This window comes from Anoplolepis gracilipes, chromosome 7, assembly GCF_047496725.1.
Source record: "Anoplolepis gracilipes chromosome 7, ASM4749672v1, whole genome shotgun sequence".
In the NCBI taxonomy this organism is placed as follows: domain Eukaryota; kingdom Metazoa; phylum Arthropoda; class Insecta; order Hymenoptera; family Formicidae; genus Anoplolepis; species Anoplolepis gracilipes.
In genome coordinates, this window is record NC_132976.1 from 1404384 (window position 1) to 1432006 (window position 27623).

At 33.6% G+C, this 27623-nt stretch overlaps 1 protein-coding gene across 11 annotated transcripts in view; it reads right to left on the bottom strand.

The window, feature by feature from the left end:
- Positions 1–424: 424 nt before the first annotated feature.
- Lapsyn (Leucine-rich repeat activity-regulated protein at synapses) overlaps positions 425–27623 on the bottom strand; it is a 92260-nt gene continuing 65061 nt past the window's right edge. For 10 of the 11 annotated variants that reach the window (XM_072895755.1, XM_072895754.1, XM_072895756.1 and 7 more), the window contains 2 exons: positions 5988–6199; positions 425–3054 (listed from right to left, as the gene is read on the bottom strand). In XM_072895755.1, coding sequence (XP_072751856.1) covers positions 2221–3054; positions 5988–6199 — 1046 coding nt within the window. In that variant the 3' untranslated portion in view covers positions 425–2220. Of the gene's footprint in view, positions 3055–5987; positions 6200–25471; positions 26154–27623 lie in introns of those variants that run through there. The other variant, XM_072895759.1, reaches the window with a different exon arrangement.

Sequence of the window (27623 nt, forward strand, 5' to 3'; positions counted from 1 at the left end):
TTCTTCTATTAACTGTACAGATAATGTATTTAAAAGTGTACACATTACATTACCTTATAAACTATAAACAGTTATGATCAAATAAAAAAAAATTAAAATAATACATGCTTTTTAAATAATTTCAGTGAAAATATTGAACGAGGAACCTTTTTCTTTGGGGTTGGGAAAATTCTTTTCGAAACTTTTATAACTAAGATATTTTGAAATCTTTTTTTAAAAATATATTTACGAATATTTATAAATATTTATTTTTAAATATTTTAAAGATTTTAATTATTTTTATTCGCACTGTTTTAGACTCTTAACTTTCCATTTTTGCTTTTTGTGCTAACAATAAATAATTTTATAAGTTTGAAAAATACTTATGTGTAAAAAAAAGTTTCTTATTCTAATACTTTTCTGTTAAATAAAAAACGTAGAAATCGTTATCTTGCTTGAAGACGATTTATTGTGGATCTCCAAGTTTTATTAATATCTCTGTACATATAAAGATTTTTCATACATATTAAAAAGAGTAACGTGGAAATTAGTATAAAAGTTTTTGGACATATTGTAAAATACGCGCGTCACATATATGTGTAAATGTAAGTTATATTAATCATTTCGATGGTACGGTTATATTCTATTTACCTTATGATATCACGATGAAATGAAATTATCTCAAATACCCGTATGAAATAAATATACATATAATTATCAGGAACTAAATAAAAACACAGTGTAAAAATTAAGAGTGCACAAAAACGTCGATCTATCTTTGTTCAATTTTCCCTAAATAACAAGGATAAAATAACGTTTTTTTAGCGCGAATACCGTTTCTCCAAACACATTCTAAGAAATACAAGTTCAATAATATTCTCTTATATTAAAAAGAGCTCTTCGCATATATATATATATATATTATATATTCGCATATATATATATATATATATATATATATATATATATATATATATATTTATATATAACTTAATTGTTTATCCTCTAAATGTATATAGCAATTTACAATAATATACATACATATTCGTATAACGAAAAATGTTTTAGAAAAAAAAGTCGACCATAGCTTGAAGAAATAAGTGCATAGATCCTGTTACTATAATGTACGTAATTTTTAAAAAATAATTTTAAATAAATATATAAAGCTTCGATTAGAGCTATTAAACTTATTAATAAATAGAGCTATTAAACTTATTAATAGAGTTATTTAAGCTTAATAAGAACTAAATAAAAATACGCACAAAATTATAACCAAGAAGAGTTTTCCAATAGGAAGTAAATAAAATAATTGACACTTGGATATAAAAAAATCCACTTTAGCGCAAAATCCTCCTAAGGAGAAAATTCTGTTTAAGTACCGTATAAACAGTAAATGTACGTTTTCACAACGCTATTACATCGACAAAAAGCACGCGACGACATTGAGCGATCGGCTTCGAGATTCATTCGACCGACATCGAAGAAATCAACATCGAAATTTCCTACATATCGTCGCAAAGAGAATACAGTGAGATAATATTCGTTCAAACACGCAGAGTTTCTTGAAAATTCGCCGCACATTCACATAGACCTTATATATAAATATCGTAACCATTATATATGTGAACACAATATAGAACATTTACACATTTTATAAGTTAACGCGTTCATATCTTATATAAGTATAATCTTCGCGGAGCTGTCTTCGTCAGTGATTACTTTCGATAAAGCTTCTTTCTTCTTTTCAGCATCTTAAGTAATCTCTAACAATAAGTATCATATTTTAATTCCATATTTTTTGCTCGATCTCTCAGTTTTTGAATGATTAAATACCTTTGTATCGCGTCGCGCGTTTCTCAAGACGCTATATAATAATATATCTCACTTTTTCTCAAAAACTTGTAATATTTTTCAAAATGGCAATCACGCCAAAAGAGCATATTCGAGCTATATAATAATCTTACGTTTATTGAACATCGCGATGTGTATTAATAATCAGATACAAACTTAGGCACGTAACCGCAGATATATCCGATTAAATTCTCTGTAAATTCATCGATTAAACTCTCAATAAACACCAACAGTTTTTGGATATTTTGAACGTCGTTTATTTCTCAAAGTGAATACTATATTTAAACTTTCATCCCTTTCCACGTGTAGAATTCTACCTCTCATCGTCGTTGACACAAAAGAGCCATTGGCATGGTTCTATTATGATTGTAGGTTCTTCTGGCGATTATTTCACGAATTGCCGGCCGTCAGATTGCTGTTGAGCAGCTCGGTGTTGGCGTTGTTCGCCGTCAGTTGCTGTTGCTCCTTCTGCTTCCTGCGTCGTCTGCGATTTCGCTTGTGCACGCAAAACAACGCGACGAAGACCACGAAAAGGAATACCGAGACGCACGATGCTACCAGTATCCATACCGATCGAGCCTTTTCGGTCTCCACCTCCTGCTGTATGATGTCTGTGCACTCGTTGTACAGCTCATACGTCCGATTGTTAATTTGCACATCGGTGCAATCCTCGACCGGTGAATCGGTGCAATTGTAGAAATCATCAGGCTTGATTTTGATCTGCCGTAGCTTCACCCAAGCGTTAAACGTCTGACACTGGCAGCCGCGATTGAACCTGATGATATTCCTGGACAAATCGAGCACTTTCAGCGAGCAGAACGGTGCGAGATCGTCGGCGTCGATCGAGGTGATAAGATTGTCGGACACGTTGAGATGAACGAGAGTCGATTGGATGCCTAACTTTGGGATCCGGGTGAGCTTGTTCTTGGTCAATTGTAGCATCTTGAGAGGCGAGGTGACCTCCACCTTGAACACCGAATCGGTGAGTTTGTTGTGACCGAGATAGAGCGTGCGCAGATACGGTAATTGAAAGAGACTCTTGGGCAGATTGTCACAACCGTTTTGTGAGATATCCAGCACTTCCAGATAACGTTGATTAGCGAAGGCTCCTTCCTCGATATTCTGAATGAAATTGTCACCTAGGTAGATGTAGCTTAGACTCTTGTAAGGTGTCAAACTGTCGTTCGTCAGTTCCCTCAATCGATTTACGGTAGCGTCCAGCACCTATCAAGCAAATCAGGAATATCAGAGGTAAAATATATATATATATATATATATATATATATATGTATATATATAATATATTCGAGAGATTATTAATTATAAATAAACAAATAATAGAGTATTGAAAATTGTTGCTAAACTTGTGAATTAGAAAATAAATTATAATATTGTAGGATAATCGATAACATATCGGTATATTTTAGCAGCAAAAGTATGTACTTTTGCTGCTAAAATATACCGATATGTTATCGATTATCCTACAATATTATAATTTATTATCATAATTACTACGAGAGAAGCGTAATAAATATCATCTTAACATCGTAGTAGTAACTTTTATTTTTTACAGGCACTCAGTGTGTTGTTCAAATGAAGATTGATTCGCTATTCATCAGATTTTTGTTAGCAAAAATGTTTCAGAATGAAAAATGGTAATTTTACAAGGAATAGAGATCGTTTATCAATAAGATCTTTGTTTCCGTAAAGATGCACTTGTCAGATTAGCTGACCAGCGAGAAGAATTAATGGCCCAGCTAACTCAATAATGCAAGGACGCGCGATATTAACACGATGGAAAATGGTTTCTTTGACACGACCTACCCTTTCGATACGCGAGGACGCGATGAAAAAGATGAACATTTTAATGTCCCTTTGATATTAATTTAATAAAAAATAAAAAAAAGCCCGAAAAAAAAATAATCAAAAGAAAAATATTAATTACATTTGCACGATTTTTATGTCAAATTACATTTTAATCGTATTCTTTATAAATTAATCACTTTGGGTTTAAAAAAAAATATATAATTTTATATATTCTTAATATTATATTGTTTTTTCTAGAAGAAAAATATTTTATGACAGTTCGTAAAATTAATTATAAAATATTAACATGTTGATCTTGGTTTACATGAAATAGACTAAACTCCGAAATTAATATCCGTGGTATTTCTGCAAATGTGTCTACTGTATGTATGTATGTATGTACATTTTCTGCGTACAAGTTAACTTTGTCGATTGAATGCACAGGCAGTTCTCTGTTTGCGTTGATTCATACTTGCGTCTATATATATAGTTCTTGATATAGTACTGTAAATTTACACATAATTCTCAAGACACATTATTCTGAATTAAATAATGATATTATTATATATAATGTAAACATTTCAAACTTTACGAATTCTTTGACATATTATTAATCAATTTTTTATTGACAAAACTTTTAGGCAAAATAATCACACATTGATTAAAAAAAATTGATTAAACATTAAATTATTTACATTTTACAATTTAATTAAATTTAATTATTTTATTAAATTATTTTAATTAATTAAAATTTTTACATAACAAAACAAAAAAAATTAGGACTGTTATTTCTGTGCAGTATATAAAGTTTTATTTGAGAAAAATTATTAATTTTGTTAGAGAAGAGATTGGTTGCAATGAGAACACGTTGCTTTCGGATTCTGCTCGGGACATCCGGTATACAAGATCAAATGCGCTGAAGCATTGACAATATCTCCGCGCGGTTAAAATTTCTCAAGTGTATTGCGGAACGCATCTATCCTCGTGACCCTGGACAACCCAATCTCCGGATTTAGCGTGTCTGGAGTTTTGCCTGGGATTCATCGCGACGCAAGTTTACCAAAGAGTACCAAGATTTAGCTACAGACGTACCGGATTTACAACATGGGGGTTGTATTGGACAGAGACGGTTAAAAATGAAATAACAGATATATATGACTAGAAAATGTTCCGCGAAAGGATTTTAACTCCAAAAAGATGCATACATAACAGTCTCGCGTGAGATCGAATTTTAATTCGAGATTTAATTACAAAAATTTACAATATATTCGACAAGAAGAAGACAATGATTAATAATTCATATATTATTTTACGCAACATCACTGAATAATGAATAAATTATGAATATACACGCGGATGTGCAAAGGTAGATTAATTATTGCTTTTAATATTTCATAAAATTATGAACCGCCTGCAATTTATTAACGCGATACGAGAGTTGTGTACCGTATTAAAAATAAAATAGCAATTGAAACAAAAACGTCCGAGAGAGAGAGGAAGACAGAGAGCGACAGTACCAATAAGTATGCATTTTATCGGCGACGTTGATAAAGCGAAACTTCTGTAATGCTATTATGTAGAAAGTGCGCGTTACAAGACAGCGTGCGCGTTAACCCACTGGGACATCAATCCGTCTCGTAGTCAGTCTTGTGTGCATCCTTCGTGCAACTAAGCCTGGCAGATTTACCCTTTGAGTGGAAACAAGAGCGTAAGAGAGTTTACACATAACGTACATTTCACTGTATATTACCCTCCATTTTATATAACGCAGTTTCGATAACAAAAATAACATGTATTAATTATATAAAATATAACACGTATAAAGTCTGATAGAAATATTATATATTTATATGTATTTGTAATATTTCAGTTAATTAGAAATTTATTCAGAATTTATATCGACAATGCTTATATTTTAAAGAGATTTTCAGATAGAATTTGCTAAATGTTGTCGGAAGTTATTAATTACGTTGCAGTTGTACAAATTAAATTAAAAGAAAAGCTTTGTTATAAACATCTCTTAATCACACTTTTACATTTAATGTATTAAAAAAAAAAAAAAAATTTCTCTATCAATGTCCGGAAATCATTAATAATATTAAATAAATTTTTTAATAAAAATTAAATGTAAAGCAGTTGATTTCTAGAATTTGTTAGCGATTCTTTTGTTAATTTCTATTTGATACGAATTGCAGATAAGATAAAATTAAAGATATATTCGCGGTAAAAAAAAAAAAAAAAATTTTTTATAATAAAAAAAATATATATATAACTATTTTTTAATGCAATTTAAAACCAGAGTAAACGTAGATAATTTGTGTATTTATATTCATATTTGAAGAACATCTCACCTGTATATCCGCCTTCAAATTTGTCGGGATTTCATGCAATTCCAGATTCGAGCATCGTGCTTCCAGCATCGAATAGGGCCTGTTATACTTGCATTTCTTCACGGATGGATCTCGGTCCATGATTTGCGTGGCGCCCGGTGCACCCAATACCAGAACATCCGATATCGTGGCTAGTAAGAGAAACCCGTTAAAGAGGAGGACGCTGCTCATGTCTGTAACAGATTCAGAGGAAATGTACGCTTAAACTTTGCCCAAGTTGATTCACAATCGGATAACTACTCGCTCGCAAATGCTCGTAATAGTGCATCAATATTCCGAATTCGTCCTTTGCACTGCTACGTTTCATACGCGAGGTATTATTTGTGATATTTATAAATATCTTGTAATGTATCTCTGTTGCACTAAATCATATATTATATTATATTTTGATGCCGTAAACATTTATGAAATGTTCTTTTTACGAACCCCAACTTCATTTAATCGATACTTTCCTATTTTTAAAAATCCGCTTTTATAAGAAGATAGGGAAAAGGGGGGTGAGATGACGGTCGGCTTAAAGCAAGTTAAAGGAAGTTGATTAGCGGCTAGCGAGATAGCTTCGAAAAAAAAAAAAAAAAAAAAAAAAAAAGTTGTGAAAACTTTTCCAATCGTCCGAGCTATCTCTTGTAACGTTCATTTATACGCGCAACTTCGATATTTCCGTAGCCTAATTAACTACCGTTTGAGAAAAAAGGAAGAGAGAGAGAGAGAGAGAGAGAGGGAATTATAATAGGTTCAGCTTCCGGTGCTATTACGTTTATTTGCCCGATTTTGACAGGGAATCATTAGCTTAATTTTGAATAGGCGTCATATTTTCAATCGAGGTCGATCGGGGGCAAGCATTTTCGACGGTTATCCATTATCGCGGTATGCATGCATAGTGCGATGTCACCGACAAAGTGCAAACGCGCAAAGTGCTGACCTCTTATAGTAGTGTTGGTCGAAATAGCTGGGGCCGATCGTTCGGTCCGCTACTGTGTCGACGAAGTAATTTCGCAGGTGGCGATTTCAACTTTACACGCGCGTAGATGAGAGAGAGAGAGAGAGAGAGAGAGAGAGAAAATTTCAGCTGAGTAAATTTTCGAACTTTGACGTTGGAGCGCATGAAGTGAAAATTAATGAAGAGAGAAAGAGAGAGAGAGAGAAAGAGAGAGAGAGGGGGGGACGTTTGCGAGAAAGTTAACAGATGAAAGTTAACAAGACTCCTCTCTCATCCGTCTATTTCATTCTCTCGCTTCGCACATTGTTGTCGAAGCATAATATTCGTACGGCGAGAGAGAGAGAGAGAGAGAGGGGAGAGAAAGAAAGTTGCCGAGAATGTCCACGTGTCATCGTGTTCATTCTGAATTTCTCCTGTACCGATTGTCATGTAATGGCGATAATACAGGATTGATTTTAAATCGTTTACTCTCACACAACCGAAAGAATGTGTGTGTGTGTGTGTGTGTGTGTGTGTGTATTTTATTCATTAGATTTTATTAAAAAATATAAAAGATAAGAGAGAGGAAAAATTAATAATACTGGAGATATTATGTATCGCGTTTTTATATTACATTTAATTATATTTATTAATTTTTTATTATTGTTTAATTTATTGTTTAATTTTTAATTATATTTATTGTTTATAGTTTACACAGCAAGTGAAACTTTCGCGTTATTTGATTAGATGAATTTTTATTTAAAAAATATTAAAGATAAGAAAGAGAGAGAGAGAGAGAGAGAGAGAGAGAGAGAGAGAGAGAGAGAAGAAATTAATAATTATATTTAATTATATTTATTAATTTTTTTATTTAAGTTTAATTTATTATTTAATTGTTTAATTTTTAATTATATTTATTGTTTATAGTTTACACAGCGAGTGAAACTTTCGCGTCATTTGATTTAGACGAAGATTGATCGATTAATTTTTTTTACTACGTATGTAAAAAAAAAGCAGATATTGCATATATAGTAACTGTGCTTAAAATATCTTTGATAAAATGTAATGTAAACTTTATGCTCATCCAAACGTCATTAAACATTATATATATATATATAATTAAAAATTAAATATAATATAAAAACGCGAAACATATGTATCTTCAGTCTTATTAATTTCTTCTCTCTCTCTCTCTCTCTCTCTCTCTCTCTCTCTCTCATCTTTTATATATATATATATATATATATATATATATATATATATATATATATGTGTATAATATTACATATAAAATGATTATAGTATTATATGCTACGTTGTTTGATACGCTTTTCTCACATTGATATAAAATCCATCTCGCAAGAATCTTTCAAACACTATGCGACACCTCGTATAATACATCGAGTCTTGAATATTTCATCGTTCTTTTTGCTTTAAGTACCGGTATAAGTCGTTCCGCGAAGGCGCGGCCACACTGCGGACTTTTATCGCGGGATTTATTGCGTATTTCGATGAGATAAAAATTTCACGGCGCTCCTCTATGTACCTCCCGTTACCTAAGAGCTGGATATTATAGCGGGAAACCCGACTTCTCTCGACCATAATTAAAATTAAATTGCAGTTAGCTAAGACGAAAGTGCTCTCTTCGCCCAAAGCTTAATAGCATTGCGTAGAATGCAGGAGGAGAACTGAAGTAAGGAAGGAGATGCGCCTCCGCGTTGCAGTTCGCCGCTTGTATAAAGGACGAGGGCGAGAACGAGGACGACGACGACGACCGGGTCTCCTTCACCGACTTCTGCACATCTCACGCTCATTTGCTTGCATTTGGAAACGTTATTAATACAAATTGGAACGGCAGTTCTCTCTTTACAAAAGTCTCTCTCTTGCCGAGATATATACTTCTCTCCAATACAAATTAATATCTTGATAAAATCAAACTTACACTTTTGAGCAGCGCGACGTTTCCCCCTTCTCTCTCTCTCTCTCTCTCTCTCTCTCTCTCTCTCTCTCTCTCTCTCTCTCTCTCTCTCTCTCTCCGTTTCTCTCATTTCACAAGCAATCCGCGAAGGAAATTACGAGTCTATTAATTTTGAAGAGTTATCTGATATGATTTTACGAGGAATATCTTTCCCTCAATCGACTTTCCATAAATTACATGTATGAATTTAAGATGAAATGATTTTCTAATCTCATGTTTTCTTCCTCTTTCAGGAAAAAGAAGTTTAATTCAGTTTACGTTTTTGAAAGACTGACGTGTTTTAATTCGATGAGAAATTAAATTACAAATAAAAATTGATATGATTTTATATTTCTTCTTTTCTTATTCCTTTCAAGAATATAAATTATGTAAATCATTAAAATATTCTAGAAATATATTTGAAAATAATGTTGCCGAGAATACGATAACTATTAAATATTCGTAACAAATTGATTCTCATTTTTGTGAATTATATCGAGAAATGCGAAGAGTTACTTTGAGGTATTTCTCTTCGTCGGATATTTCTGTTTGCAGATATCTCTCTTCTCCTTGATAACAATATTGATGTAATATCGCTAGAAAGCACTTGAAAGGATTCGAAGGCTTTTTCCTTGATCGTTCGGTAATAGCCTTTATATCGTGTCCAAGGGACTGAAAATACAGAGCGTGTTCCATTTACCGATTATATTACAAAGCGTTATTTGTAAGCAATGAGACGATACACGATTCAATATTAATTTATTATTCCGTATTTACTTTTGATGATCCGCGATCCACATAAAAGCCGTGAATAATATATCCGCAACGGTAATATGTTTTCACGCTGGTCGCGCGAAACAAGCCATGGGCTTTCATTTCAATCAGCGAGAGGGCAAATACAATTTAAAAGTACATCTCCCAATAGGAATATGGCATGAAATAGTGTTAAAACACCGGACAAGAGTCCAAATGACCGTAGCTGGATATAATATCGCGAGATTCGAATTAATAATAATATATCGTGAGATTAAAAACATATTTGAAACATATCGTTATGGAAATTGGCCGGATAATCCACCCTTTCATTCATATTCGTTCAAAGTACAGGGTAATAAAAATATAGGGATTGGAAATTATAAAATAATTCATACCTACTTCACAATGGGTGGAGAAACAGCATAAATGAAAAGCCATAGTTTATATATTAATAAAAGATTAAAAATGGCAATAATGAATTAATATTTTAAAAAGTGAAAATATTTTTCGAAATAATTTTTCAATCTTTGGAAACCTCCCACATTATTACGCACAATTATTATCTTTATTTACCTAAATTTATAATTGTTTTCGTGTTATTAAAAGCAATGCAAATCGACATTTAAATTAATAAAATAAATTGTCATAAAATTGAAATAACAATTCTGCCGAAAAATTCGCTACAAAACTGTAATAAATTATTCTCCCCCTCCCCTCCCCCTATTTTCATAGTTAACTCAGTTATGATATTATTATTAGCTGTTTCGTTTATTTATTATTCGTTTATTGCGTCTTCTATGTAAAACGAGAAAATCCCTTTGAACGAAGTTTATTTTAACTTGGGGAGGGGCGAGGGGCGAGGGGCGGAAGAAAGAGCCATTGATGCGAGAAACGAATGATGAACCGAATCGGCGGATAAATTTTCCACAAAATTCGTATCTCGATTCCACGGGGATTTCGGAAGTTGATGCTATCGACAATGAAATGGTATATAACGTTCACTGACGTTTCACGCTGGGAGCTTATTTCCGGTGCGTAACCGGAGGAAACGGGAGAAGAGGATCCGTTTACAAGATGTCGTGATTCACGGTCCGTATGGAGTTTGCGAGTTTTGAAAGAGGACGACGCAGTGTTTATTGTGCCAAGATCTCTGATGAACTGCAGAGGCAGCAGCGAATTTCAGCCCAAACTTCCTTGCTTATCGCCTGTATATCGATACGTATATACGGTTGACTTGTACAGACCGCTTAATATTCCGTAGGACGAAAGATGAGGTATATACGGGGTGTTCTGTAACACACATGCCACATATTTCGGACAACAAAACACATGTCGAACAGATGCCGGCCATTTCGACGGCGAAACAAAGTGGCAAGCGGTCGAAAAAAAAAAGAAAGAAAAAAAAAAAATATATACACAAACGTATATCTGGAAAAATTTATGGAAAACTTGTGAGAGAAAATTACATGAAAATTCAACAGTAAAATATACCCGTTGCGCTGATAATTATATTATTATATGAAGTAAATTATTATTAATGCTTTCACGTTTTTTACAACTGACTTTTTTTTATAATTTTCTATTAAGAAAGTATTTTCCAAAGATGAAGAAAGAGAGAGAAGGAAAGTCTGTTTTAATTTAATTATTTAGTCTATTCAATTTCCTTAATATATAGTAGTGTAGATTGTGATTATAGATTAATAATTTTTCATTTTATAGTTCATTTCTTTATTATAATTTCAAGTTAATAGAAAATTTTTCCTCAAGAAGATATCAATATTATATTGATGAAAAAGTCATTAAAATTTAAAATTTAATACGGGCGAGACGTGCTGAAGAAAATTTTCAATGTAATTATTTCAGAGATTGAAGATATCGTGACTCTTTTAAGAGATTTTCAAAGAGATACGTCAGAGAGAATCTCTCGCTATAAAACAGAAGTGAATAAAACTGTTTCGCGAAAAGGAACGTCAGACTGAGATATCTCTGACTCACGACAGCGAACATACATATATCAAGCTCCGCTGCATAAGTAATCACGTTCGCCGTTAAAATCTTCTAAATCTTCCTGTCAGAAGGAAGACTCAAATCCACGAGACTAAAATTCTAAAAGATCGCGTATGGAAAAAAAAAAAAAAAGTAAAAACGTTTTTCGATGAGAACAGAAATAAAAAGAAAATAAAAAGCGACAGAGGTGGGGGAAGGGGCGATTCTTCCGATTCTTCTCTATTTCCTCGAGGTAGGGTGAAATAAAAATTTCATTTACATCTTAATTGGCGCCAATTAACGTCCCTTTAATCCGGTCTCCGTCCCGGAAGTAATCCCGTCGATTTTAGAGGAAACTGCGCCGCTCGCCGCTCGACGTTTTACGAGGCCTTCCTGGCTTCAAGACGCGAACCAAAATAGACCGTGTTATCGGCGCGGTGCATGCGGCACAACATTACGCGATATACACCCAACCCAGCAACAGGTCTGCGCAATGTTACGGAAAGTGGGCTCTCGTTCGGTCGGGAAAGCGGCGACGACGAGGATTTCGGGCATGTTTATTCACGATGCGTGGGGCCTCCCTCCATCGGGGGAGTCGCCCGTTACTATCGCCCGGAGCAAATTAATTCGCTCGCTGCTCGCGATCTTAATTGAATCGGGAAAACCTTAATATTCCCTCCCCCCCCCTCTCTCTCTCTCTCTCTCTCTCTCTCTCTCTCTCTCTCTGATTTTGACGAATGGACGGAGATACTTCCAAATCCAATCGACGCGCAAATAGTGCAAGATCGACCTCGCGATTACCGGGCAACAAACAAGATGGGAATTTAATAGTGTTTGTAATGCGTCGCAATTAAATTTTCAAAATATGCAACCGTACATATAGTTTACAGCTGTAGTTTGCGTCGTGTAAAGCTTGTACAGATTGTTGCGATAAGAGTCTTTATATTAATGAATATATATTTATTTATATACATTCGGGTCTTTAGTTGAAACTAATTTATAGGATTATACATATATTATGAAATTATATATAAATAAGTAGAGAAAATTACTGGTCTTATTTATCGGAAATCGAATGCAATTTTCAAAAATACCTGAATGTTTTACCTAACCTGATTAATCTAATTAAAAACATCACAAGATCGATAAGTAAAATTTAAAAAGTAATATCAAAATGTGAATATCTTGTTTAGAATATATTTTGTTAATCGACAGCAAACTTTTAAATTGATTTAATCAAAATTTGGCAAAGAATTTTCAAATATAATTGTACATTGTAATTAACTCATGAAAAATTCTCAATTTGTTCTCTTAATAAATCAAAGTATCAAAAGCTAAAAAGCTCTCTTTATTGCAGGTCAATACTGCTCGTCATATGTGGCGAATAGATTATTATACATCGCTATATCCCAACGAGAAAAACAAACGGCCGTATTGTACGTCGATATCCAAAAAGGTAAAGTCGTTTAATACATGTATATCTTACTCTTTTCATAGCTGCGATTAATTTTCATTGCGTAATTGATGAATTTTAAATGACCTTCTTTCAATCACATTTTTGTAGCTCGCTTTATATTTTCACACATATTCATATCTATTTCATAATCTTTTCCCTTAAGTCGTTATTTGTTATGTTTATTTCTAGTATAAAAAATTTTTGCGTATATAAATAATAATAGCAAATATATATTTATATATACGATTATATATATATATATATATATATATACATGTTAATAATGATCAGAGTGACAGAGATACGGTTTGTGTCAGAATTGTTTCATGTCCACGGTGTGGACATTCAATTCTCAATTTTTTATTTAATAGATATAGAGGTGTGTGTAAACAAAGAAAAAACAAAATTCGTGTTTTATTACAGATTCAGAATCGATTCAAATATTTACAGTCAATCATTGTTTCATTGAGTCTATACTTGTCATGTGTGCATGTGCATGTTTTCACGACTAGCATGGCGAATGTCAGATGCAATTCGCAAACAGCGTGAAGCGTACTACTGCAATTTCCCTCGAATCGCCTCGACCGCTGCTGTGCACACTCTGTTAAATCAATATAAAGGCTTCAGTATTCGGACGTGTACCCCGTTTGCACGTTTTTTATTAAAAAAAAAATTAAAAAAAAAATACAAAAACTACTCCCTCGCGGATCCTATTGGACTAATGAGGTCGGCGAACAAGGCTGTAATTAATTGAGGAATCACGGCCATCTTCAATATGCGAATAATTGCTCCTTTGTTTGTCAATGGCATGAGTTTCGTTTTCACAAGACACCATTATCTCAGTACCATACTTTTGACATTACAACGTTCAATTGGGACCATTAGAGATACGCAACAAAATTAAAGGGCCACTTTCTTTCATATAAAAAGGGCCAATTTTCAAGTAGTTGTAACTTTCTTAAAAATAATCGGAGTAAGCTCAATAAAAAATCGTTTCAAAGCTTGAAGTTTCTAGTTTTAAAATCTTTAAATAAATTTCCATTCTTTCTATTTATTACAAAATTACGTTGTAAGAAAGTGACGTTCGTCGATGAAATAAATTTTTCAAAAGTTTATCCAAGGGGATACCGAATTAAAAAAAAATCCTAGATTCCACGATTTCATTAATTGTGTGTTAAAGAGAATTTTAATTTCTTTTTTTAACGAATGTTTTATGATTTTTTTCGCCGAGATATTCATTATTAACGCAAAATCGAGCTATTGACTTTGAACGCTTACTAGTGAAAAAATGATATCGTTTTGAAATGTACAGAAAAAAACTTAATCTTTCGGCTTTTTGTACGAGTAATGCTTTTTACTTGTAAATGTTGTAGAGTTCATGAAGATTTTAGCGTTTTTTCGTTAACTTTTATTGATTTAAATAGAAAAAGATAAATGTGCAATTTTTACTTGATTTTAAGTAACAAGTTACGTTTTAAAAATAAATAATGATTGAAAAAACGATAGAAGCATTTTAAAGTGCTAACTTTTCTCTTTAAATTGCTTTTTTAATGATTATTGTACGATCATTTTTTCACTAGTTATAAGCGTTCAAAGTTAATAGTTCGATTTTGCTTTAATAATGAATATCTCGGCGAAAAAAAATCATAGAACCTTCGTTAAAAAAAAAAAAAATTTAAAGCTAAAACTCTGCTCTTTAACATAGAATTAATAAAATCGTTCTAGAATTTTTTTTTAATTCAATATTCTTGAACAAACTTTTGAAAAATTTGCTTAATCGACGGACGTAGCTTTCTTACAATGTAATTTTGTAACGAATGGAAAGAATTGAAAGATTCTAAACCAGAAATTTCAAACTTTGAAACGCTTTTTTATTGATCTTATTCCGATTATTTTTAAGGAAGTTACAACTACTTGAAAATTGACCTTTCTTTATATGAAAGAAAGTGGCCTCTTGATTTTTAGTGTATTATATCATGACGTAAAGTTATTTTAGTTTCTAAAATAAATTTACATAAAACATGGCATTTGTAATAATCGAGCGAAAAAATAGTGAAGACAAAATACAACTATGTGAGTTAAAAATTGATCAACGATAAGCCCTGTGGACATGTAAAGGAATTTCGATCCTTTCGGTTAAATAATTCGTCGATTTCAAAAGGATATGCAATAAAAGAGGAACGAGATGAATGGAAATGCGTGGGCGCTAATCTGACGGCGCGAAATCGCCGCAGTAACGTTTGATTTTTATAAGCCAGCTTGTAGCTTTTACCACAAGAGTAATACAAAAATTGTACGGCGTTTTTCGGTACACGAAATAGCGAGGTATGAACGAGATATATAAAAATTGATAGCCCTCCACTCGGTGATATGAAAGGTGCTCGATAGGGCGAGGAATCAAAATTTTACGAGATCTGCGGAAAAAGTTCCTTTTCGAGATGATGACGCACGATATCAGCGGAAAAAAAAAAGTGTACGGGTCGCCCTCGCTCCGATTACCCCTTAATGGCAACCTCCTAGACTTGAAATTGAAATCGATTCTATTTCTATCATTTTAATAAAAGTATCGAGAGACACTCCCGGATATTTTTTCGAAAGAAAAACTTTCCCCCGCGCGAGGGGCCCGAGAGCTTCAAACGTGCCAACTTAATTGAAAACGCTACGCGCGTTTCTTCTTATAAAGTTATCTCAAAGTTGCAGCACATTAAATATATCTCGTTAATTAACTCGAGGGCAAGATTAATTTAATCAGCATCTAATTTTTAATTGGCCAACAAAGTTTCATTCCTTTTTTCGCGATCGACCCCTTTTCCCGACCCCCTTTGCCACCCCCTCCCTCTTTCCTTTCGATCGATCGCATATATCCGGAAAACCGTTCGCGTCTCGGCGCATTTTTGGAACGACGAAATAAATCATTCTGGTAGTATCCTGTCGAGCACCCTGTACACGGTGATGGAGCACAGCATCGCGCGCCATCGGTTCCGAGTTCGACCCGACACACGAGTAATAAAAGCTTACGCGGGCCTTTCAAAGGGCGTCCCGCGTTGCCCTCCTCGTCGTCGTTGAGGAAGAGCAACCACCGATTGAAAGCTTTGATCTGTCAACGGTGCACATACACGTGCCCTCGCATCTTGATTTCCGGAATGACGACCGCGTACGCGTTATTGCAGTTTGCGGAGGAGGGATATCGCCCCCCCCCCCCCGCCGATGCCGAACTAACGAGAGAAATTCTTATCATCGATCGATCGATCGATCGATCGATCGGGTCGGTCAAACCGCGGCGGCAGCGATCGAACGAACACTTAAATAGCACCGAAATCCATTTGGTCCTGCGTCGCATGTGTGTTTCGCACTTCTGCCCTGCTTGCTGGCTCTGTAAATTTATCTCTTTCCATATCTCTCCCCCGTTCTAATATCGCGGACCGCGATAATAGTTGCTGCCGAAAGTTATTTTAGATAGCTTGCCTTCCCCCTTCCGCCCCGCCCCGCCCGCCCCCCCCTACTTCTCCCCTTCAGCCCGCCACCCTTATTGACCATTAAAACTTCGGCGATCTATGCATGCCGATATTGTTTCTCGATATTTCATTATCGTATATGTAACATAATCGATATTTACAAGGCACAATAGCAAGTTTCGAGATATGTGTTACTTTCTTTTTATTTATTTTTTTTTTTTTTCTACGCTTGTTAATGTCAAATTCATGAACGTTATTTTACGCGCGTCGGATATTCGCGATGAAAAGAGGTAAAGTATTTCCCGTCAGTTCTACTTAACGAGTGAAACAAGTATTTCATCAGTTAACTTTGATAAGTAACCTAATGGTATACTGCGTTTCCTGAAATGGAACGAGAATCCAACGAAAAAAAAAAAAAAAAGAAGAGCAAAAACTACTAAAAAGGAAAAGAACTACGTGTCAATTTATGTCATCTGGTAAGAAATGTATGGAGTATATCGCGAAGAAAAAAGGATAAAAGGAAAATGCGACAGTGTCAACGGGAGACGTATTCATTATTCAAAGTATGTTTGTCCATTCGTTACAATTTATGTCACTTTCACACATACACGATACCAAAATGACATGCAATATCAATGAAGAATTTTCTGAAATAATGGAGTGAAAAGAGAAACGCTCTCTCCCCCGCCGTATCTTTCGCGCTTAAATTTGATTTTAAATATTTCAATTGTTATTAATTTAGTGTCGAGTTGTAAAAAATTAAATATCAAATAAAAATATAAAATATAATATATAATAGGGTAAACTCGGGTAAGATGGCCATAGTTTTTTAAAATGCATAAAACATACTTTTATTTTTGTTATTTTTTAATAGTGTTTGGCATATTATCTTCACTGATGCTTAAATTACGTAATATTATCGAAATTAAAAGGAAAATATTTCATAGAAATTCTTACCCAACTTTTAAGGAAAAGATGACCATAATATTTATAAAAAAATAGTGAAAATAAAACGAAAATAAAAATTATAGGTCGTATAACAATTTACATATCTTTATAATATGTCTAACATCGATTACGATAGCTCAACTGTCATTTATTCGACGTTATAACAGTTTTTAGCGGACACATGAAAAACTTTGCAGGTAGTGAAAAGTAAAAATACGATATAAGATTCACAATATCGTTATCTCGAATAATGTATGCACCGAAACTACTGTAAATATCGATTATCTTTGATAATGTCTAAAAAAGCGCACTATGTATTTTTTGATTACTTTATTATTAATTTTATATCTTATTTTATTATTTGCAAACAAGAAAAGGATATATAGAAAAAAGTTTTATAAAGTAAAAAATCTGGCATCTTGTTATACAATTAATTTTTCATATTACTAATTGTTTATAATTCTTTAAACAATTAACAGCGATTATTGAAAAAAATTACAGCCTATGGCCATCATACCCAAGTTTACCCTGTTAATTTGAAAACGCGTGCGTTCGATAAAATATTATTGATATGATTAATCAGAAAATATTTCATGTGAAAAGAGAATGGCTTAAAATTATCTTTTTATTCTACCCTTTAGAGGTTTACATATCGTTTATTTTTTTTCACGTATTTTTCACACACGATTGGAAAGAGATATGTTTTCGAGTACATCCGCGTACGATTAATGCTAGCATAAAATAGCGAATAATGTCAGAAGGAATGAAAACAAGGTAACTCGTGTATCGCGCGTAGCACTGGCGTGTAAAGCAGTATCGTCGGATAAACGCGAGGCGTAGATGCAGCTTGTCGGTTCGTGCCAACGTATTATATAGCGGGTACGCCACCTACTACTCTTGCCCTCGAGCGTGTTGCACCGATTTACGTCAGTTTAATTCGCCGAGGTTCATTTCGACGTTGAAGAATTACAGCCCCGAGATTTTAATACACGCGAGCATGCAGCTCGCTCGCGTGCAACATTTCCCGCTCCTCCGATGTTTTTAATCTCTAAATTACGCGGTCGAATCGCTCAATTAAAGCTTCTCTCGTTCTTCCTCCCCCTCCCCCGCCCTCTCTCTCTCTCTTTCTCTCTTTCCGATACTGCGCTTTCATACGGTCGAGTAGGTTCGTGAAATAGCGCGCAAAAAAAGCCCTGCGGGACAATGAATCCAATAGCGGCAATCGGTGGTTCCCGCAATCCAGAATACAATTTAGATTACGTTTCCGATACTTTGCACCGGATCTAAAAACCGGTATATAACACTTTTCTGAAAACTCATTAAAAAACATCTCGTAAAAGTTTCGGGCAACAGCATTTTCAAATGCAAACAGGAAAAGGCTTTCAACAATATATTTCTCAAAAAACTATATACATATGTAATCATAGGTAGAATTCTTGGATCTAGCTGTTAATTGTTTAAAAAATTATAAACAATTAGTAATATGAAAAATTAATTGTATAACAAGATGCTAGATTTTTTACTTTATAAAACTTTTTTCTACATATCCTTTTCTTGTTTGCAAATAATAAAATAATAAAATAAGAAATAAAAATAATAATAAATAAAAAAAAAAAAATAAAATAAAAAAATAATTAAAATAACGGTTAGTGATTTTTAGAAATTAATTTCACTCCCTCAGAGTAAATAACAATCAAAATATATTTTCTTTTTTATATATTCTTAAAATTGCATAATTTTTTTAATTTGTGGAGAGACCATTTTCTGTAAGTACATTAAAAGCTCTTGCAATGTTTTCGAACATTGTAGAAAAAAAAAAAAAAAAAACGCTATTAAAATTTCTTTTAACAGTTTCAAAATAAAATTTCATTCATTCTATCATAAATTTCATAATATTACACTCATACAAAATATATAGATATTTGACATCTTTTTTCTGTAATAAAATCTTAATTTGCCTTCTCTTGCAGTAAATGTGCGTGTGTATATATATATATATATAAAATAAAATTCTTTGCTGAAAGCAAAGCAATTCTTGAGCCAAGCGAGACTCGAATGCTAATTCCAGTGATTTCAAGCCGAAAGACGAAAGCGCTCTCTCGATTGTGAATCGTCGGGGTGTAAATTACACTCTGCGCGACCATTCTCCGGGTAATGTACTTGGACAGGATCCTTAGTACAGAATGTAAGGTACTTCCGCTAAGAAGTTTCCAGACCGACCCTTCATCACTAACAACAAGCAATCGGGTCTTCGTGCATAAAGCTTAGTATCGCTGCAGCGCCGCAGCAATATACTCTCTCTCTCTCTCTCTCTCTGTCTGTCTATCTCTTTCTCCCTTTAATGCAGAATTCTTAGCTTGCTGCAATCTTATTTAAACCTTCAACGTAAACTCTACGTTGATTAGAGCATTTCATCGCAATGCGAAAGCCGGAAAATCCAACTGCATCGCGTGCAGCCGGTATAACAAGAATACGTTACTTTAATTATCTCGATTTAATCAGAAAAACTGCAAATTTTTCTCTACTTAAACTACTCTTTAACCCTTACTCCGTATTGTTATTTTTGTCACTTTCTAACTGTACAGGTGGGTCAGCGTATTTTCGATAAGTTTATTAATATGTAAAAGTGTTTTATACCTTCTTTGAACATTCTAAATAAAGAGTAAAATAATAAATTTGAAAAATAATTTACTTAAATATATTATTTTATGATTATTTGTTTTCGAGAAATTGACGTGTTGTTGGAAAAAATACAGACAAAATGATCCATTAGTACGGAATAAGGGTTAATATTTGTATGGTGGATAAATTGTTTTGTTCATTTCGAATGTTTTCTTTCTTTTTTTTTTCGTATATCGATAAGAAAATCGAGAAAGGAATTATCTAAAAAGAAGGATTCCTTAAAACGTTACTACTTCAAAAACTCTAATACTTGTTTTACAATAGTGATCTATTTTATTAAGGAGTAATCATTAAATCGTAAATTGTGCTCGTTCTAAATAAATTCCTTTGCCGATAGTTTACATCAAAACTTTTTAATCCTCTCGATTTTATACACAAGAAATGTATAAGCCGCTTTCCTTCTTTTTTTCCGTCGCCCCTTTTATTCCTCTAGCTCCGCATTCCTCCTACGAGTTTTCTTATTAAAGAAATAATCTTGTCGGCTGCTGCGCGTTATGCGGTGCTCTCCACAAAAAAGCAATCGGTTGCAGTTATTTGCGACGATACTCTCGGTATCTCGATGTCGCTTCAAATTATTCCGCGACATCGATTATGTTTACCGTTATAAGAAATACCGCGCAGTGGTGCTTTATAACATCTTCGTGGACTTGAAAAAGACGGATTTTCTAAAATAGAATGCATAAAGAGAAACAAAATAGACGTTTCTAATATTAGGTAATTGAATTGTTATCTATATTATCGTCTTTAATTAATATTGTGGCGATAAAATTACCGGAAAAAATGAATAGTGTATATTTAGTATTTATTCAGCCTTTTTTTTATATATAATTTAAGAAAATGTAATTTATCTTTCTTCTAAAAAAAAAACATGATTTTAATGAATAATATTATTTATTATCAGAAAACATTTGTTTAATTTAATTTTAAGCAGATATATTCGATTGGCTTCTAAATATATTTTAAATTAAAAGATTTTTATTGATTACACTTGCAATCCAACACGATAAGATATCAAAACAATTTGTAATTTATACAGGAAAAACATATAACTTTATATATTCACGTTATAATAACTATATTCGAACTGTACAAATCAAACTCGGTAATTGATCAGTAATTTATATAATTCAAAGATATTATGTTATAAACGCATTTCAATCATTTCAAAATCAATTAATTCCATAGGCAATAGGATTCCGTCCGATTCCGCGTAAAATCTCTAAAGCGGAGACCTCTTCCGTTTAAGCACCACTGTATGTAACACCGGGTACCTGTTCGACGCGAGGCGAATGTAAGGAAGCTCGGGAATGGAATAAGAACTTTCGACAGAAACCAATTACCTTCGAAGAAGCGCTGATTTTACGCAAGACTACCTGCGCGTCTCCGGATGTCGAGTCGAGCGGAAGAAATCCCGCACCACCGTGGCTTTCGTTTCCCCGTGCCTACGAGAGCAGGAACTAGATGGAAAAGAAGGAAGGTTGAGAGTGCGCGCAATTTTAACGCACTTACCCTGCACTCTATGGCACACCGTGTGTGTAGGAATAAAACAAATTTGAGTCACGTAGGAATAAAACAAATTTGAGAGAGAGAGAGAGAGAGAGAGAGAGAGAGAGAGAGAGAGAGAGAGAGAGAGAGAGAGAGAGAGAGAGAGAGAGAATTTCCAGAAATAACGAGCACTCACGCGTTGCCGACCGCCGTTTCACGTCGGAAACGAAAATACCTGCGAAACGTCACGAACGGCACACGGGGCGCGACAATAGGAGCTATTTGAGCAAGGGACAACCACCCCGCTCCGGGTATCCCCTTTCATTCCGTCCCTCTCGCTCGCTCCCTATTCTGCTCCGATTTCCTTCCCCTCTCTCGCCCGCGCCCACGCACCCGCCATTTTCTTTCGTTTGTTCCCCTACGTACGTGTCATAAATGAGTGTACGCAAATCGGGGATTTTTTTTTCGCCACGCTGTGGAAAAGCTCCGGCCTCGACCCTATGTACCGCAATTTTTATCTGGGGCTGTTAACTGTTAACCCTCGTATTTCCTGTATCCTCCCACCGTGTGATGCACGTTCGATCTTTTTTTTTTTTTTTTTTTTTTCCTCCTCCTCCGATGAATGGGATGCATTTCGAATGATTTAATCGAGTTTGGAATCTACACGAGGAAATTTCACACGAGTGGCGTTTCGCATCGCGTTACATCGCACGCGAAGGAAATTGCACCCAACTCTTAAGATATTTTATCTAATGATACTCTTAGATATTTTATCATTAAATAAAGGGATAAATTGATTTATTTCATTTATCTAGAGAAAGATTGCAATATTGCATGTTACGGCAAACATTTTCATGTAATAGTAGCGGAATTTTTTCACAATCAGATTACGACCGCGTAATATCTCATCATAATTTTGCGCCAAAAAGATTACGCCAATTACTTTTAATTATTTTTAATTAAAACATATGTACACACGGCGGGATTTTGTAATGCATAATTAATCAAAGTAATTTCACTCATTTCCACAACTAATGTAAACAAAATGTTTACATGTATCTATGATAATCTTTTTTTATATTATGTATTTTTATCACAAAGATAAAAATTAATATCTTTATTTTATAATTTTTCCTATTTGTCTATTTGATATGTAAAACTCTACTTATGAATGCAGCATCAAATAGATAACATAAAGCCTGATGTTACAAAGGCATAGTGCATTGTTTGCATGCGTTATTTTTTCATTTTTCTTTGTACAAACATATTCTCTTATTATATGTCTTATGAGCAGAATATCGTTATATTACTTTTATAGAACGTTGCCTATTTAAATGAAAAAGCGTATGCTCATTAGCTGTTTCGTTATCTTAAACAAGTTGTTTTTCGTCATTATACAACAAATCAGCTTTATCATATTTACTTTTAATTTGCTTATAATGCGGACTATTTCGTATAAATTAATAAATATGCAGTTGCGTTTGTTTAGTTGCCCATTTAAATCTAAAATCAATTTTAATAACGATTTCTGGCTTATATATTTCTCGCATTGAATTTACATCGATGAATAAAGAACACAGTTCGCTTATATTTAACAGACTTTTACAATCCTTCTATATAAATTTAATCACAGATTAAAACTTTCAAGTAGTCAGACTTGTAGTAAAGATAGAAAAATTTACTTATTAAATATGTTTATTTTTCTAATTCTGAAATATATTTTTAAAAGATTTTTAAAACAAGTTAAAAAATATTAAGCTCCGATAATTAATGTGCATTATATGATTCTATTGAGAAATTTATTCTTGTACAGAAAGAAAGATAATGCTTATTTTTTAATTCTTAAATATACATTTTTTTAAAAAGATATGTGAAAATCAACTCTCGAGCATTTTTTAAAACAAGCTAAAAAAATATTGGGACCAAACTCCAATATTAATGTGGCTTATATGATTATGTTGAGAAATTAATTCTTCTACAGAAAGAAAGATAATGCTTATTTTTTAATTCTTAAATATACATTTTTCTTAAAAAGATATGTGAAAATCGGCTCTCGAGCATTTTTTAAAACGAGCTAAAAAAATATTGGGACCAAACTCCAATATTAATGTGCCTTATATGATTATGTTGAGAAATTAATTCTTCTACAGAAAGAAAGATAATATGTTTACATATTACCGACATTCTACTTGGCTAAATAGAGCTTTGATCCGGTTTTCATGGCAATTGGGCAAGTTGGGCAAGAGTTGGGCGTATCCTGCGCTATTGTACCCATTCTCCTAAGCGCTTTTTCATAGTTTCCCGCGTTCGCTAAATTCTCCAAACTCGCCGTATTTACCGAGAGCACATCTCCGGGAGAAGAGCATCCCTTAAAGCCCCAGCATACTCCGCGATGTTGTGGAGGATCGGATTTCGAAATTTTCCTATCATTCGTTTACCTCGCCAGAGGGAAAGAGAGAGAGAGAGAGAGAGAGAGAGAGAGAGAGAGAGAGAGAGAGAGAGAACACCAGAGCAGAAACCGGCTTTTACGTATGAGATGTATTCCGTTTTTGCGTATTCGCCGAGATAATAAGCCTCTCCTCTCTCTCTGCGCCGCCTCGTCATGATCCCTTCGTCGCGAAAGCAATTTATCGTCAATCATACTGAATCGTTAATGAGACTGTTCGTGGACGCGATTAATTCATGTTAATTTATTAATAAAAGCGAATAATACATCTGCGGGGAATGTGTTGCGCAATTGGTCCACTGATTTTGAATTCATTATAATGGTGTTCGACGTGACATATATATGACAGTTCGTTCCATGCGCATGCTCGCACGGCCATGAAACATTATTTAAATTTAATTACCTTCAAGTCTTTGCTCACTGACTCATTTTCATTAATCCTTCATGCGCAAACATGCCTGTCACATGGTGAGGCGATGACAGGATCGCGTATACGAATGGATTACGTAAACATATAGATAAGTATAATTGTGCATGTGAAACGTAAAATAAAGTGGAAATAATTGATGGTAAAACCAAAATCGAGTATACAAACGTAAATAATGTAGCGTTGCCATAAATATAAATACATTTTAATAGACGCGTATGCATGAGCGTTTTGATTATAAAATTTACTCTGATACGCGATATTAAACTACGATATCCGCTGGATATTCCCGAATTAATTGGTTTAATTTTGCAGGCGTTTATTAATCAATTTCGAGGTAATTTCGTTTTAGTAAAAATTTAATTGTTCATCATATTTTTTCACAAATCTTAATTTTTCATTGTTTAATAAAATGTTCCAAAGTTCACACTGAAACGTTATTAACAGTTATATTAGTATTCATCAGTTTCATGTTGAAAAAGTAAAAGATTTTTAATCAAATTTTTGTTACAAAAAATAAACTTCAAATGTACATAAAATCTGTTAATTGAATAAGTAATTTATTTAAAATTTGTCGAGAAATACAATCTTGCATATACTATTCTTGACATTTCAATATATATATATATATATTTTACGCTCTTAAATTTGCCATATTACTATAGCAGTTCCATGGTGGCTTTTCTAAATAGAATATTCTACGCAAACTGTCCCGGAGGAGAAATCTGCCAGACTTTGAAAATGCTTTATTCATGTGATATTAGACTAAAATACTATACAAAACCAAGATTCAAAATATATATACAACGGCAATGGGTATAATAAAATAATATTTTGAATAAAAATAAAGAGACATTTCGATTTTTTTTTTTTTTTTTTTTTGTATCGTACTTGAAATAAGAAACAAAAAATATTATATTGCATATACTTTCGAGATCTCTCCAAATTTAATGGATGAAGAAAGTGGCGTGAGATGGTTAAGCGATGAAGAGAATCTCGGTCCGACAATCTTCTCAAGTTTGGAGCACCTGACGCAAGTTCTGCTATCATTCAACACACGTACACATACACGGAGAGGCTGATATTTTCAGAGTAAACATTTCCTTCTTTCGCGGTGGCCCACAGACGATTATTCGACGATGTAAACCTCGTAAGCTCTCCGCTTGGGAAAATAAAGTGTTGGCGAAGCGAAACCCTCCTCTCTGTTTCTCTCGCGTCAGCCGGCGATTGCCCGCAATATTAACTTACTGGAATAAAAAAAAAAAAAAAGATACTCGTGAACCGATATATACATACACACACGTGGCCCGTTCTTTTTCACTGCCGAATAGTAATACATTTCCTCATCGAACGAGAATAAAAGTTTGACAGTCGGTATTATATTTAGCCTCTGCTAAAGCTGAATCCGCCGCAACTCTGTCTGCGTTGATCATTACGTGGGTTGAGACGTGAATGGGTCTTTTTTTATTCAAAACCGATTTTTCATCGAGAACTGACCAATGTAATCCAGTGCAATGCCGTAAATATTCATGACGAAACCATATAATATAGCGGAAAGATAATACGGCTATGTTACGATTATTAATAATAATACGTATAATTAAATACGTATAAATTTCATCATACGTCACACCTGCGTATACGTACATATATAACGAGTCTTAATATTAATACTTTTATTATTAATTCAATAAAAATACAATAGCTCGGTAATATTATATCCTGGTTGAAAATAATTTAATTAATATCGTATCACATATTAAATTATAAAATGGATTATAGCTTACACATGTTTTGTTCTCTGATACATCCGTCCGATGATTTATACATCTCATTTTATCATTATAGAATTCAAATCAAACGAGAAGATTTAAAATGTTCACGCGATTCTTCTGCGCGGCCATACTATAAGGACTGCGTGCATATTTCAAGTAAATTCTAAAGAAAGAATGAATTCTTCGCGTATCTATTCGCGTATAGAGCGGGTTGAATTCTCTCGCCTTGTACTTCCTTGCCTCGGAATTTCGCATTCCACGTTTTCTCCAGCGTTTTTATCTCTTTCATGAAAGAAACGGTTACGCAACATACAACGGCGAATATGTTAACAATGAAGTCACTAAAAAATAGAGAGATGCTCGCATCCAGCCAGAAAGATATGCGCGTTATTATTATGTTAACAAGAGACATACGCAAGCATCTACATAGAGAAGACAACCGTATAAAATATTGAGAGAGGAAATATATATAATATGTATATAATTTTTTTAACTTTTTTTTACTCTAAAATCTTGAAAAAATGTTTATTTATTTAGATTAATTAGAATATATATGTATGTGTATGTTTCTTTTTTTTTCCTTATCAACTTTTATATAATAATTTAACGTATAATATAATATTAAATAACGTAAAAATATTTGCAGTTTTGAAATTTTTAATGACAGATTAAGTTACATTTTCTTTCTCTTTTCTTTTTTGTTCTATGCAAATTTTCAAATCTTTCTCAAAAGATTAAATATCGATTATACTTTACTCAATAATACGCGACCAAAGAGATCAAGAGAAAGCTGTCGGATATAACTTTGAGGAAATAGAAAGAATTTCTGCAGCGCAAAAATAAAAATTCCTCCTTTCCTTATTGCCACAGATTGGCCGCGGTTCATACCAATTAAAAGTGAAACTATTTCGATCAAACCCTGACATTTCTTTGTGGAAGAAAACTTCTTTTACAATTGTTTTTCATTTTAACCATGAAAGGCAAAAAGGATCGACCTCTAATTTTAACGTTATCGACCGTTTATTTTCGCGACGAGAATGCGAACAAGATTCCGGGAGACGCCTTAATTCGCCGCAAATTCGAGCAAATAGAAATGCGACCGGAAGATCGACGAGTAAAATTACCGACGACTCGAAAACATAATTGGCACCTTACGTCCACCATTGGCCCGACGTGGGCTGCATTTATTAGCAGAGTCCGCTACCTCCGTTTCGCGATACGTGACTTTGCGCGTAAACAGATAGATAAAGAGAAGAAATAGGAGAGCGAAGAAAGAGAAAAAGATGAGAGACGACGGCGACGGAT